Source organism: Giraffa tippelskirchi, chromosome 11 (assembly GCF_054371585.1).
Source record: "Giraffa tippelskirchi isolate mGirTip1 chromosome 11, T2T-mGirTip1v1.2.pri, whole genome shotgun sequence".
Lineage (NCBI taxonomy): Eukaryota > Metazoa > Chordata > Mammalia > Artiodactyla > Giraffidae > Giraffa > Giraffa tippelskirchi.
In genome coordinates, this window is record NC_137285.1 from 137,811,707 (window position 1) to 137,828,008 (window position 16,302).

At 40.0% G+C, this 16,302-nt stretch overlaps 1 protein-coding gene across 7 annotated transcripts in view; it reads left to right on the forward strand.

The window, feature by feature from the left end:
• LOC145527162 (uncharacterized) overlaps positions 1-16,302 on the forward strand; it is a 544,757-nt gene that overhangs the window by 105,950 nt on the left and 422,505 nt on the right. For 4 of the 7 annotated variants that reach the window (XR_014069547.1, XR_014069546.1, XM_081544695.1 and 1 more), the window contains one exon: positions 11,524-11,582. The exons of the other annotated variants lie outside the window; for them this stretch is intronic. Coding sequence is in view for 2 of the 4 variants with exons in the window: in XM_081544695.1 (XP_081400821.1) it covers positions 11,524-11,582 (59 nt within the window). In the remaining 2 variants the exon portion in view is untranslated. The remainder of the gene's footprint in view (positions 1-11,523; positions 11,583-16,302) is intronic. 7 annotated transcript variants of the gene reach the window in all.

Consider the following 16,302-nt stretch of genomic DNA (forward strand, 5'->3'; position numbering starts at 1 on the left):
GCAAAAGACTTTTGGTTACATATAGAGATTTGAAAACGCATATTTGTATCTCCTTTCTCCTTGAAAGTGAAAGTATTAGTCTCTCAGTTTTTGTTGAACTCTGCAATGCCAAGCACTGTAGCCCACCAGGCTCTTCTGTCCATGGGATTTCCCAGGCAAGAACACTGGAGAGGGTAGCCATTCACTTCTCTGGGGATCTTCTTGAGGGATTAAACCCAGGTCTCCTGCATTGCAGGAAGGTTCTTTACTTTCTGAGCCACAGTGAAAGCCCACTTAAAATATGTGTATGGTATATTCATGTATCATGTCCCTACTCTGCACCACACAATGCAGTTGCTTACAAGAACCCTGTACGATAATTATTATTGTCCCCTTCTGGATAGGAGACTTGAGGCTCAGAGAGATGAAGTAATGGTCTGAATTCTAACCCAGATTTTTGGCTCCAGAGCCTCTACTCTCTCTATTATTTGCTTTCTTTGTAGAGTTTACAACATGCATTTAAATCCGCTTCCTCATTCGACACTACTCACATCCTGTTAGATGGAATGGCAGGTATCAGCAGCCCTAGTACTTACTGAGGGCTTCCGCACTGGATCCTCTGATGCAGTGACTTGCCCAAGGTCAAACAACTTATGTGAATACCCATCTATACACTTACTTCAATAATACTGAAATTGTCAAAACACCAGCATAGATAGGACATATTGCTGAGAGCTGTCAGCGTTCTGCCAAGAAGGCATGAATCTGCCTGCATCAGAGACGCTTGGCCAACAGCACCCTTTGCATGAAGACATACCTGTCCTGAATAGATGACTTGATGTCCTCTTGGGAGCTCTTGGACTGCTGTGTCACAGAATGGCGTTTCATATGACTTCCTGTAAAAACAGATGAGTGTTCAAATGGCAAGAAGCAACCGATAGGAATAAGGAGACCAGTGATTAAAATGATGCGTAGGCCCCTGGAATTGCTGGTTTCAGGAATTTTTGGGTGCAGAACATCAAAATTACATTGCAGCTCTTAGAGAACTTACTTCTCTCCAGCTGTGTAAATGATCATATTGGAAATGTCAACAAAAAATGAAACTCTTTTTTAGAGGGGGACCTATTAAAAGACAACATTAATAGTAAAGTTAGAAATGCATTAGCTCTTTTGGACGAGGTGACAGCATCACTTTTTGGTACCAGAGTAGTCTCATATGCATGTGGGGGTAGAGCACTTGATGGGTTTATGATCTTCCCCCACAAAATGGTTATTGCCTCTTGATGCCTTGTCATATATCACACAGTGCATAAGTCAATTTACAAATCCTATGATATCAAATGTCTGTTCTGATCAGCCCTTCAGTCTTTTAATATTTATATAATGGTTTCCTTTGACAGAGCTTGGTAAAATTTCTTCTGGCTGCTGGAGGATAGAGGAGTGTTAGGGTGGTGGGGGGGGGGTGGGTCAGAAAAACCTGTGAAGACTGACCGACAGATTTAGTGGTTACTGAGTAAAACAACTGGGTTACACCTAACAGGCGCACTGGAATGAAACCTAACGCTGTCACTGCTTTGGTCCTGACAGCTTCGGAGGAAGAGACTGAGTGATATGCCGAAAGTGTTTCCGTGGGGATATTTGGATTGCAGGGACCTATGGACTGTGAACTTGTGCTCATCAAGGGTGAAAAAGAAATTTTGAAAAGCTGTTAACTTGTGTCAACTCTCATGTAACCAGACTGCCGTGTACTTCACATCACAGTGCACAAAATCATACAAGGTTTGTGTTGGAAGTAAGATCTGAGGAAGTTCTCAGGGACATTTGATTGAGAGTATTTGAAAGCCAAAGATGTGGAATTCTGCTTCAGGCATAGGTATTCTGTTCCAGCTTTCATGCATTTATTCATCCTTTCATGTAAAAATTTACTGCTAAACTTGTAATTAGAGGGAACATCATCATTAGTTTGTTAGGACAAATAGATGTCATTTGAAAAGGATGCATCATTATGCAATATTCAGGATTCCATCTGCTTAGAGTGGCAAGAAATGTAGTCTTTTCCTCAGAGGATGCTCTTCTCATGGTGGGTCCAAGAAGCCTGGGGTGCCAACTGATTCCAGATGGTGAGTCCAAGTTGTCTTTCTCTCCAAAGACTTATTCTTTTTTACTGATCTCTGGTGCTTGATAAAACCACCAGGTCCTGCAAGGTCCAGCCCATAGGGATTGAGGAGATGCTGACCTGTGGCATAACACAGCAGGGATTAGAAGAATAACCCACCCCCTGAGTCATGTTTAGCTGTGGGTACCTCATGCCAACACTGACTCAGTGGAACAGCATTTTCTCTAGCCAGGTTTTTCAATTAGCCCAACACACTGCCTGAGGATTATAAATACATCATGTTATCAGAATGCATGGTTTGGGATTAGCTGTTTGGCAAATCCAGAAACAATATCCTCCCTTTCACTCATGGTGATTTTGATCTCAGGGGCTTGGTAGAGCTTTCCTGGCCATAGGCTTTGGTCAGGTACACCCTCTATCTTCCGCTCAAATATTTAGATGTTTCAATAACTTTGAACCTGGAAGAAAGTTTAAAAGGTCTTGACATTTTATTTCCCAGAAGGTCTTTTTGGTCGTATGCAAATTTGTACTCCTTCCTCTTCAAGCTTTGTATTTCAGTTTGTATGGGGGGAGGATAAAAGCTCTGTCAACAGAGCTGGATTCTGCTCTTCCTTCAAAATTAAGAGGAACCCTGCCCAGTGCAGGAGACGGGGTTCGATCCCTGGGTTGGGAAGATCCCCTGGAAGAGGGCATGGCAACTCACTCCAGGATTCTTACCTGGGAAATTGTATGAACAGAGGAGACTGCTGGGCTATAGTGCATGGAGTCGCAAAAGAGTTGGACTCAACTTAGCAACTAAACACACAACTGCCTCACTAGGCACTCACTTATATCTGTTGTGCATTGGACATCTATTAAGGCCTAGGGCTTGACAAACCAAATACAATTTTGTTGGAACACAGCCCTGCCCATTCATTTACTGTTATTTATGGCTCCTATCCCCTAACTTTTTCCCCTGCATTTCCTCCATGCTAGAGCAAACTTAGACATTGGTAGGAGACATAAGAAATGTTCAGTCCTTGGATTGGGAACATCCCCTGGAAGAGGGCATGGCTACCCACTCCAGTATTTTTGCATAAAGAATCCCATGGACAGAGGAGCCCAGCGGGCTGCAGTCCATGGGGTCGCAAAGAATTGGACAAGACTGAAGCTAATTAGCACACATACACACACACAGAGGGGAAATAGAGTACTTGCAGGGGTGCTCACCCCTTTACAAGCTAATACCCACTCCCCCGGAGCTGGATCCCAGGCGAAGCTGCAGGCCTCTGCAGCAGAGGGTGTCTTACTCTGGAGTCACCTTTCTATTTCTGCTTATAAGAGCTGAAATATCTATGGGGTTTGGTGTGTAAGAGACTTGGAGAGGTTGCAAGAGTGGGAGGATGGGGTGGTGACAGAAATAGTGGACAACGTAACAATGGCCAGACACTGCCAATTCCCTGCACATTGGTCACTTCCCGAGATAAGACAGAGGCTGTGGGGAGGAAGGAAGCCGTGAGGCCTAAATTGCATTTTCATTCAACGAGCTCAGTTTTTGAAAATCCGTGGAATGCCCACCTAGCATGGGTACTGACTATATTCATTTTAATAAAAAGGAAAGCTAATGTTTAACAGGGTTTCTATGCCAGGCATCATGTATAATGACATTTAAGTTCTGTAGTAACCATCATAATCCCCATTTCACAGATGTGGAAACAGGTTTTTAAAATTAAGAGTAACATAATTAGGATTCAAGCACATAAGTTGAAAGGCTTAAATTCAACCTATTAAAATATATAATACAAGTCATCAAATGTTTTTGGTGACTTAGTTGATCATAGAGCCATTGACTATAGAAAACATTTAGGCCTTATTATAAGACCTATCAAAGCATTTGAATGGAATTGCTGTTACTTCAAGGAAGCTGAGAGAAGAATCATCACCATAAATAACACATTGTTCATGATAAGAGACATTCCTTGACTACTCATGACCTAATGATCATCCATTTAGCAGAGTTTCTGTCAATTTGTGGCTAAACAGATGGAGGCTACATGATAGCTAGTGACAGCCTCATCCAACAAAGGGTTGTGTCAATAATTTATAGTGTTAGAAGAAATTATTAATCAGGTAAACAACTTTTATTTCAATTTATGTCACCTGCTAACCAGTTCTATAAATATATATATTTTGGTTTATGTAGACAAAATAGGAGCAGAGGTTTTCATTTTTGATTTATATATATATTTATTTTTCTGCACAGGTTGTTAAATATTTTAAGTATAGTTTGACAATATTTTAGTTACCTGGTGAATAAATCAAATAGTTAGGGAGACTAATGGATGTGAAAAATGCATCGTAAACTATGACACGGTCATAAATTGTAATGGAAAGTATTAATATATTATTCTACACTTGCACATATATTTTTTAAAAGCAAGAATAAAAATGGTTTTGAAACCTGCTCTTGATTTAGCACTGGGGCTGGGAGTCAATACGTCTCCTGTATAAAATAAATGAATCTATTGGGGTAGCTCAATTGTGTGTAGAAATGTACTGCTGTTCAGGCAGTATGGCACTGTGACAATTGTGTGCATTTTGAAGTCATGGGGATCTGAAATTTGTCAATCTTGAGCCTAATCTGTGCAGATTTGGACACTTTATATAACTTTTCTGAGCCCCAGTTTTCAAGCTTGTAAAATGGTTGTAAAACTTTTACAACCTGGAGAGTTAGGAATATGATATTCCTACCAGTGTCCTTAATATACTGATAAATATTATTATTAATTTTGAGCATCTCTCATTTCTCCTTTACACACTTTCAAGGATTTGGTCTCTGGTTCTTTATTTAATTTCAATTATCACCCTAAATGCAAGGAACTTCTATTTTAAATTACAGCTCTTACTTTTTAATTATAAAAGCAATACAGTCATGTAGAAAACTTAGAAATCACAGAGAAGCAAAGAACAAAAATAAACATTTCTATCATCCCTAGAGAGAATTATTATTAATAACCTCAGTATTTTTGTGCATAAATATACCTTTAGAAATTATACCCTACTCTCTGTTTTGCAGCTTGTTTTCTTCCACCAAATATATAGTGAACATCTTTTCCATGTCATTAAATGTTCTGCAACATTTAAATGGCCATATACTCTGTGAATATAAAAAGCTGCGGATTTTTTGACTTGCAAATCCTCAGTTTCTTTCATTTTGTCTTTTTGAGTAGGGGTTGGGAGAAGGTATGACTTGCCTTTAAGGTGTGTTTTTAAAGGGATATGTGTTTTCCCCAGTGAATGTTCAGAAGTTTGAAAGATATGACTCAATCCATACCTTGTGCATGACAATGACAGAATTTAGCACGGTAACCCTCTCAGGGAATTCATTGTCTGCCAGGACCTAGAACTGGCCGATTTACTGATGCTAGAGAGTTTGCTGTCAACAAGACTCACAGGAAAGGCATAGAGTTCCTGTCTATCTTTCAGTTATTCTCTGCAGGAATGCTGCCTTGCACTCTGCATGAGCCACCTCCGAATCCCCGAAATATGCGAACCAGCAAGAGGCAAATGCTTTTGAGAAAGGTACAATTGCATTCAAATTGGAAATGGAGGGCATTGGTCAAAGAAGAAAGAAAGAAAGGCCTTAAAAATTAATAATCCCAGGGCCATAAAGTCAGCTGTAAACCCTTAGCAATAAAAAAAAAATAAATGAAGAAGTTAATGTTTTAAGCAGAGATTTAAGTTTTCCAGGGGAGAAACGGATAGTGGGAGCAGATGTTGGCAAGATTTACAGGGGAAGCCTGAGTATCTTGTCCCAGGAGAGGCTGCAAAAAGCATAAAACAGGCATCAAATGCATAACATCATTTATATTATTTAGTATCATTGTTCAAAACCTTGGCTGAAAAAGGAAGTGGCATTTTGACTGACCAAGAATAATATTATTCTGTTCAGGACAGATGAAAGTGGCCAAAATTGGAGGAATACTAAAAAATACACATCACTGCTGAGAGAAGCCCAGAGGAAATATTACAGAAATATTTAGTATGAAGGAGTTGTAGGACTCCAAGTAAAAATATTTATCTATCTGTCTTTATAGTTTCAATACCCAAGCGTAAACCTGTGCCCAGGATTACATGTTTATTGCAGGTTGTCTCTGGGTGGGCTTAATGAATGATCAAGTCTTCGGACCCAAAAGAAAAGCTGAACCAGATTTATAGAAGTTTTTGAGCAAAGCTGGCACATATTTTAGGGTTTTCCTGACAAACTTAAAAACTGAGTGTGGAATGATGAAGTTGTGAAGACATTCTTACATAGTGGTTAAGAGAACCGGTCTTGGCAGCAAAGAGATTCTGCTTGAATCTTGGCTGTGCCACTTGCAGTGAAAATTTGGGAAATCACTTCTTTTCTTTGAGCCTTAGTTTCCTCATATCTAAAATGAGAATGGTAAGAATACATTCACGGACTTCCATGGCGATTCAGTAGTTATTAATAAGACTTTGCCTTCCAATGCACGGGGTGTGAGTTTGATCCTTGGTTGGGGCGCTGAGATCCCATGTGCCTCATGACCCCAAAATCCAAAACGTAAAACAGAAGCAGTAGTGTTGAAGGAGGAAACAGAACAGGCTCTATCTTGAAAGCAGGGCTCCATCTTGGGCCGGACTGTGGACTTGGAGCTATATGCCCAGTATCTATGGAAACAACACACCAACTGGAAAACCAGGCCTCCCGGAAAGGAAGAGCCCCAGGGTTCTTCCTTCACTAAAAGAACACCCTAATTATCTGTGTAACCGATTAGAATCATACATTCTATTATGCTTATTGGGGTTTGACCACAGGCTATAGATAATTGTCCACTGTTAACTACCTAGCCTTAAGGCATATGAATGGGTGAACTTTGATTGTATCTTTCTTTTTCCTTTGTTCAGACTAGTTTCAGGGAATTTGGGGAGGTGGGTTTGGGCATGTACACTTAGGGTATATAAGGTTTTCATAAAAATTGGTCGGGGGTCCTTGGCTAAGAGGAGACTCTGCCTTGGGCCTACCGGTGTAACAAACTACACTCCACTATCTGCGGGAGACCCAGGTTCAATCTCTGGGTCGGGAAGATCTCCTGGAGGAGGAAATGGCAACCCACTCCAGTATTCTTGCCTGGAAAATCCCATGGACAGAGGAGCCTGGCAGGCTACAGTCCATGGGGTCACAAAGAGTCTGACACGACTGAGCAACTTCACTTCACTATCTGCATTGTCCTTCTGAGTGAGTTTGTTTCCTGGAACGCGTGGCTACAACTATTTCAACAATGGTATTAGGCAAGAGAATATAGCTTTGCTCTTTCAACTTACCCCTTTACCTTGAGGACACCTAGACCAGCTTTGTTTCACAAAAGGAGAGCTTCAATTTTATAGAATCAAGAAGTAATATTGTTATAACAGCAATAATAACTACCCTTTCATGAGTGTATGACTCTGGTATGCAAAGTCCTTTATATAGATAGTCTCATTTAGTCCTTGTAGTTAACCTTGAAAGTTAGATCTCATTTTCCCCATTTTGTAGTTGAGGAAGCAGAGATACAGATAAGTCAAATGACTTGTCCCAGGCCATATAATTAGTAAGTGTATAAGGTGGGATTTGAACCTGTTCCATCAGAGGCCACTTAACCTAAGCCCACTCAGGCACTACGCCAGATGAACACAATGACACTTCAGGGAAGCAGGTTCAAAGAGCAAAAATGTCAACAGGGAATGAAGACTTAAGAAAGAGATGGGGACCATTCTGACCGGTGTGAGGTGATATCTCATTGTAGTTTGATTTGCATTTCTCTAATAATGAATGATGTTGAGCATCTTTTCATGTGTTTGTTAGCTATCTGTATGTCTTCTCTGGAGAAATGTCCTATTGAGGTTTGACAGAAAACAGCAAAATTCTGTAAAGTAGTTATTCTTCAGTAAAAAATACATTAATTAAAAAAAAAGAAAGATGGGGGTAATTGATCAATTCTAAAGAGAAAAATAATCATGATGATCAATAGTGATTGTTGTTTCTGGCCCACCAGGTACTTTGCTCAGTACTTTTCTAATTTTATGTGCATTCAATTCTTCCAAAAACTCTTTAAAACATGAAGAGGAGTGAATTGAACTCATAAATTAAACTCAAAAGTGACTTGCCCCCATTGTTCGGTTACTATATAAAATATGTAAGAGGAGATTTCAGCAATGAACATTCTTATTTGATCAATTTGATTAAAAAAAAAATCTCTGCAGCTCCCGGCAGTATTTATTTTAATAAGAGCTTTGATATGTATATTTATTGTCTCTATTATCAGAGCCTTCATACTTAGAAGTCTGCAATTTCAAGATGTTTCTAATTTAGGTTGTGCCCTTTGCTTTGCTGCTCCCCTGATCTTTCTGAAGGTGTTAATATTTCTTTTTAGAAGAGAAGTTCTCAGTGCTAATTCAATAAACTGCCCATAAGTGAGGTCTTGGGACCTGTTGATGTGGATTTTTCTAGTTCTCTAAACATCCCCTTTATTGGTCTTGATGGACGGCTAGTTCCTCTCAGCCTCCATTATTTCTAACTTGCACAAATGTCTTTTCTTTTTCTTCAGGGTTGCGATAGAGTTAAGGAATGAGTTCAGTATTTCAAAGGCATAATTAATTGAGCATGCCTCCTCCTTCATTAGGAAGCTCCTTTTCCCTTGAGCCTCTCTCTCCTTCTCAGTGTGTCTGCAAAGTTCTTCTTCATTCTCCTTTAATACCTTTTGTGAGCACTAACTTACTATCCTTTTTTTTTTTTTTAAGGTTTCTGACTCTGTTCTCATTCTTGAACATTTTTTAACTTCACCAATGGCATGAATTCTTTCTGTAGCTTTTATTTTCTCTTCAGTGGCACTTTATTTCTCTTGCAGAAGCCTATGAGTCAGACTCACAGTAGTTCCAGCTGTCTAGCCTGTGGAAATGCCCTCAGGATGAGTGGTAGACCACATTATGCTCCAGTGAGGCAGCATTACTTATGGTTAGCACAGGGGAAAAGTGATCTGCTGGCAAATTAAATAGATTACTTTAAAAAATTTTTAAAATTTTATTGTGGTACAGTACACATGAGATTTACCATTTTTAAGTATACAACTCAGTAGTATTAAGTACATTAACATTGTTATACAATTTCCAGAACTCTTTTCATCTTGCAAAACTAAAATTACCCAGTAAATGAGAATCCTGCCTTCCCGTCTCTCCCCAGTCCCAGAAACTGCTTTCTGTCTCTATGAATTTGACTACTCTAGGTATCTCACATAAGTGGAATCATACAACTTTTGTCTTCTTGTGACTGGCTTATTTAAGGCTTCCCTGATAGCTCAGTTGGTAAAGAATCTGCCTGCAATTCAGGAGACCCTCGTTTGATTCCTGAGTCAGAAAGATCCCCTGGAGAAGGCAAAGGCTACCCACTCCAGTATTCTTGGGTTTCCCTTGTGGCTCAGCTGGTAAAGAATCCACCTGCAATGCAGGAGACCTGGGTTTGATCCCTGGGTTGGGAAGATCCCCTGGAGAAGGCAAAGGCTACCCACTCCAGTATCCTGGCCTGGAGAATTCCAAGGACTGTATAGTCCATAGAGTCCCAAAGAGTCAGACTCAACTTAATGACTTTCACTTTCACTTATTTAACTTTAATGTCTTTAAACTTTAATGTCCGTAAATTTCTTGCATATTGTAGCATGTGTTGGAATTTCTTTCCTTTTGAAACTGAATAATACTCCATAAACTGTAGTTTATGGGGTCACAAAGAGTCAGATACAAGTTAGTGACTGAACAACAACAGCAAACCACATTTTATAAATTCATTCAATCCATGATGGACCCTTGAATTGTTTCTGTGTTTTGGCCATGGTGAATAATGCTGATATGAATATAGGTGTACAAACATCTCTTCAAGATCCTGCTTTCAATTAGTTTAGGTGTATACCCAGAAATGGAATTATTGGATCATGTGGTAATTCTATCTTGAATTTTTCAAGGAACCTCAATCCTATTTTCTGTAGGGGCTGTACATCCTCACAAATAATTGTTACTTTCTTTCTTTTCCTTTTTTATTGTAACCATCCTAATGTGTATGAGGTTGAACAGCTTAACTTTAGAAGTTCAGGAGAAACTCATGTCTAGTCTGTTAAGAATAGTTTTTGGCAATAGGTGGGAAAACTGGTCTTGGATCAAGAGGTTATGACATAATATGAAGGAAGTGAACTCAGGATACAATATTGAAAGAGGAGATTGAGAAAAACCTGTGAATTGTCACTCTCCTCTGACCACTGGTTATAGTTCACAACTAGGCGTTGTTGCCCAGTTGCAGGTAACCTGAGCAGAAACCCAAGTAGATGATGGGCTGGGGCTTCAGCAAGAAGGCTGCCACCAGATGATGCTAACAGATGACATTGCTTACACTTTGAATTTCAAATTTGTTGTTGTTAATTGCTAAATCATGTCCAACTCTTTGCGACCCCATGGACTACAGCACCCCAGGCTTCCCTGTCCTTCACCACCTTCCAGAATTTGCTCAAACTTATGTCCATTGAGTTGATAATGCCATCCAGACATCTCATCCTCTGTCACCCCCTTCTCCTCCTGCCCTCAATCTTTCCCAGCATCAGGGTCTTTTCCAGTGAGTCAGCTCTTCTCATCAGGTGGCCAAAGTATTGGAGCTTCAACTTCAACAAAAATCCTTCCAATGAATATTCAGAGTTGATATCCTTTAGGATGGACTGGTTGGATCTCTTTGCAGTTCAAGGGACTCTCAAGAGTCTTCTCCAGCACCACAGTTCGAAAGCATCATTCTTCTGTGCTCAGCCTTCTTTATGGTCCACCTCTCAACTGTAATTAACATGTTAGTTTGATAGGAACTGAGTTGAGTTCCTGGAACTGAGGGGAAATGTTGCCCTGGTGCGAAAGCAAGAGTCACTGGAGAGTCGGTTCCATAAAGGAAAACCAAAATTCAGAACGTTCCCTGTTCTCTGGGTCCCCGGACCTACAGATGGTGCAGGAAAAGTGGGGTAATGACAATCTGTTGAGAAAGAGTGTATCCCAGTTAGAAAAGTAAGGCTGAGGAGACTGATTGATATGCTGGTGCAAGAGAGATCACACAGGGTCAGAGTAATTGGCTAGCCAGTTCCTTGCTGTGTCTTTATTAAATACATGCCTCGGGGTTACTCCCAACATGAGCGGAGAAGATAGAAATGTGGTGACATCATTTTTCCTGTTAGGGTTTATTTGTAGATTTTTTTTATCTTTTCCTCTTGGCAGAATTAGCCCCCACAAAGAGGCAAAAAACTAATAAATGCTTATGCTAGGCCAGCCAGCCATTTTCTAGGTGATTTACCTGTGTTAGTTCTTCCAATTTGATACTCAAAACAACTCTACCAGGGTGAGAGAGGTATCGTGATCTTATTTTTCTTATCTTATAGATGCCGAATCAGAAGTTTAGAAACTTTCAGCAAATTTCTCAAGAATTCACAGCTAAGTGGTGAGACCAGAATTTGATCAAGGGGTTATCTTATGCCAAAGACAGAGTCCTTTTCTAGCAACCAGCCACTGCTAAACTATGCAGCTTAGGATATACACTCTGACGGCGGCTGTGGGTAATATACTCTCCTCCTCACCATGACTTTGACTGTTTTCACTCTCGTATACATGATTATCACCTGCAACTCTCCTGTCCTTGCGGCTATACCAGCATTTTGATAGAATGACCTTCACTCTAATCGTAGGCACAGCCTCTGAGTTACTATATATTGTGTTGATTATTAAATCTCCCTCCTTCAAATTCTTGAGGAAATAGCCTCATTAAAATCAACCTGAATAAGATGCTGTCTGGGGCCAGACAGTACTATTATCCATATTATGTGTGTGAGGCAATAGAGGCATAGAGCTTGAGAAGTTTGCCCAGGGTCACTTCACCAGGTGGTGGAGTCAGGAACAAAGGCAGCAATGCCTCTTGGTGCCAAATGTTTTGAGTCTCACAGTTCTATCCCTGCCCAAAGGACGGAGTGAGTGCCTTCTTATTTAGTAATGCTTTTACTTGATTCTCAATTTATAGATAAAGCAGTTGAAGATCAAAGCAGTTACATGTGAAATGTAGAGTTGGGGCTTTTAATTGTCCTCAAAGCCCTTCATGCTGAACCAGGCAGGAAACCTTGATTTTGAAGAATATTCATCGAAGGCTTCTTAAAATGCATTAATTATTTAATCCTTCCATTTAGCAAGAGAAACTTCTGGGCAGGTACGAAATTATATGTTGATCTTCAGCCCAGAACCCCTCCCTGCATTCATCCATGATAACTCTTGGCTGTGAGAGAAGAGAAAATTGTAGGCAGGAATGTGTATGGTTTTACGTAGTGTAACCTATGGCAGTGTTTATAGTAGAGGCAAGCAGGCTCTTGAGTCAGATCTGGGTTTGAATTTACTTTCTTGTTCAACATCATCTGTCAAATGTCTGCCTTATAAGAGTGCTAGGGGCCCCATGCACAGCAGCTGTTTTGAGAACCTTGCTTTACTTGGTTTGGGCTGAGAGGTGTGATTTTCCTGAAACAGGAGTTGCTGCAAGACTAAAGTGAAAGTGAAAGTGAAAGTATTAGTCGCTCAGTCGTGTTCGACTCTTTGCGACCCCATAGACTATAGCCCACCAGGCTCCTCTGTCCATGGGATTCTCCAGTCAAGAATACTGGAGTGGGTTGCCATTCCTTTCTCCAGGGAATTTTCCTGACCCAGGGATCGAACCCAGTCTCCTGCATAGGAAGCAGATTCTTTACTATCTGAGCCACCAGGGAAGCAGGACTAAATTATATTTAATTAATTGCCATGGAGTGTGTGTTCTTTGGCCATAAGTATTTACAAATCCACAAGGGGACTATGAATACCTGAAATATTGTCAGTTCTTCCAAAATATTTTTCTTTCCTTGTTTTTTTTGTATTCATCTCCTTCTTGCCTTCCAATCTCAGTCAAAGGAGGTGCAGAGTTTTGACACTCAGTTAAAAAAAAAAAGAAAGACATAAGGAAGAGTTGGAGAGAAAAGTGTTTAACTAATAATAGAATGCCAAACAAGTGGAAAAGAATAATAAAGAAATGATTGATTTTTTCTTTGCTTTTTTGAACAGTATTTTAAGAAATATTTCTTTATAAAATTTCAAAAACTAAAATCTGGAAATAGGCAAAAGAAACCACATACCATAATCTCACAATCCTAATTCATGGTAGCCAACTCCCTTCCAGTCTTTTTCCTTATGTCTTCCTTTTTTGAAATGTAAGATGGAGAATAGACATCTTTGTACTTTTTTTTTTTTAACATGTTGGTAAAGTAAAAATAGATATTCTAAAGCTATGAGAAGATATGGAGTAAACTTAAACAAATGTTGCTAGGTGGGAGGGTTTCCCAGGTGGCACTAGTGGTAAAGAATTCACCTGCCAGTGCAGGAGATGCATGTTCGATCCTTGGGTCAGGAAAATCCCCTGGAGTAGGAACTGGCAACCCACTCCAGCATTCTTGCCTGGAAAATTCCGTGGACAGAGGAGCCTGGTGTGCTACACTCCATGGGGCTGCAAAGAGTCGGCTGGGACTGAGAACAAGTGAAAGAAACCAGTCTGAAAAGGCTTCTGTGTGATTTCAACTGTATGACATTTTCAGTTCAGTTCAGTCGCTCAGTCGTATCCGACTCTTTGCGACCCCATGAATTGCAGCACGCTAGGCCTCCCTGTCCATCACCAACTCCCGGAGTTTACCCAAACCCATGTCCATCGCATCAGTGATGCCATCTAACCATCTCATCCTCTGTCGTCCCCTTCTCCTCCCGCCCCCAATCCTTCCCAGCATTAGGGTCTTTTCCAATGAGTAAACTCTTCGCATGAGGTGGCCAAAGTATTGGAGTTTCAGTTTCAACATCAGTCCTTCCAATGAACACCCAGGATTGATCTCCTTTAGGATGGATTGATTGGATCTCCTTGCAGTCCAAGGGACTCTCAAGAGTCTTCTCCAACACCACAGTTCAAAAGCATCAATTCTTCGGCACTCAGCTTTCTTCACCATCCAATTCTCACATCCATACATGACCACTGGAAAAACCATAGCCTTGACTAGACGGACGTTGTTGGCAAAGTAATGTCTCTGCTTTTAAATATGCTATCTAGGTTGGCCATAACCTTCCTTCCAAGGAGTAAGTGTCTTTTAATTTCATGGCTGCAATCACCATCAGCAGTGATTTTGGAGCCCAAAAAAATAAAGTCTGACACTATTTCCAGTGTTTCCCCATCTATTTCCCATGAAGTGATGGGACCAGATGCCATGATCTTAGTTTTCTGAACGTTGAGCTTTAAGCCAACTTTTTCACCCTCCTCTTTCACTTTTATCAAGAGGCTCTTTAGTTCTTCTTCACTTTCTGCCATAAGGGTGGTGTCATCTGCATCTCTGAGGTAATTGATATTTCTCCCGGCAATCTTGATTCCAGCTTGTGTTTCTTCCAGCCCAGCGTTTCTCATGATGTACTCTGCATAGAAGTTAAATAAGCAGGGTGACAATATACAGCCTTGACATACTCCTCTTCCTATTTGGAACCAGTCTGTTGTTCCATGTCCAGTTCTAACTGTTGCTTCCTGACCTGCATACAGGTTTCTCAAGAGACAGGTCAGATGGTCTGGTCCCATTGTGGACAAGGCAAAACTGTGGACAGTGCTATGATGAGTAGCTGCCAGGGGCTTGGGAGTAGAGAGAGAAGGATGAATAACTGGAGCACCAGGGGATTTTTAGGGTAGTGAAGTTTTTCTATACATATTCTAACAAATATATGACACTACACATTTGTCAAGATTGACAGAAGTGTATAAGTAAAGAATGAACCCTAATGTAAACTCTGCACTTTATTTAATAATATTGTATCAATATTTGTTCATCAGTTGTAACAAATGTGTAGCACTAATGCTGCTGTTGAGAATGGGAAAGCTATGTGTTGGGGTAAGGTAGTACATGGGAATTTTCTGTACTGCCTGCTTAATATTTCTGCAAGCCTAAAACTGCTCTAGAAGCAAAGACTATAAAAAATAGATGTATTAGATTTAAAAGTTTGAACATCTCTTGTGCCCTTCAAAATAGTCTCCTCAGATGTTGATAGGCATGTTTAATAATACTGTCTTTACTAGAAATGTGCTGTAACTCCTCATCGAAACATTTCTGCAGAGATTAGGTGGGTGAGCAAGATGGAGATATCATATGAAAATTACGTTTGTATAATCATAGAAAGATTGGAGGAAATGAGACATTTACACGTGTGACTCATAAGTTGAACAGGAAGGCCTTCTTTATAGAGGCAAGCATTGAGCAAATACATTCTGGTGGGGATAAGTGGGTGTCTTTCCAAAAGAGTTCTGAAAGAGTATGGTGCTTTGGATCGTAAAGTTTTGCATGAGAGAAAAAAAATTAAAACACCATATTCATGTCTTGATTTTTTGCTTCCATGAGACCTTGAACACTGGTGACACTTTACTACTAAGTCACAGTGGATGTAACTTTTGATCAGTTTCTAGTTACCATTTCCAGCTGCAGAATCTTGGATAAGTCTGAACCCTATTTTATTCCTCCTTAAAATGGGAATTATTATCTTGGAGAGTTTGTGTAGGATGCAAATTCTGTGTTTGGAGCAAGCTATTCATTACTGCTCTGTCATGGTAAAAATTGATACCAATAAAAAACCATTGTTATTAAAAGATAATCTGATTTTAGCATTCTTTACTGAGGCTAGTATTAAAAAACTAGAGTCAAACTTCTAAAAAGAGCAATACTTTGCAGTACAAAATGTACATGTCAGGGAAATGTTATCTGACATGTTAATATCTATTGATATTATTTTTAAATGTATTTTCTTTTTGGTAACCATTAAGGTACAAATTTTATGACCTACTTTTTAAAAAATTTGAGCTTATATAAGGTGACGTGATGTCTATAATAATGTCGCTCTCACTTAGTAACATTCTGATACTCTGTTGAGTGGGAGAGAAACTCGTATGCAGATGCCTGTGCATTCAGAATTGCCTGGAACCTGCAGCCTGTTTTAGTGGTGCTGAGATTTGTAACCAGGTACAGCCATGGATGTGTTTTGTGAATGTGATTTGTCATCTGTTTCATGGTGAGGGAAAAGACTGAGAATTGCTGTCTTGGCTTATTCCATCCACATGCTGCCTTGTCATTCCTATGACCCTT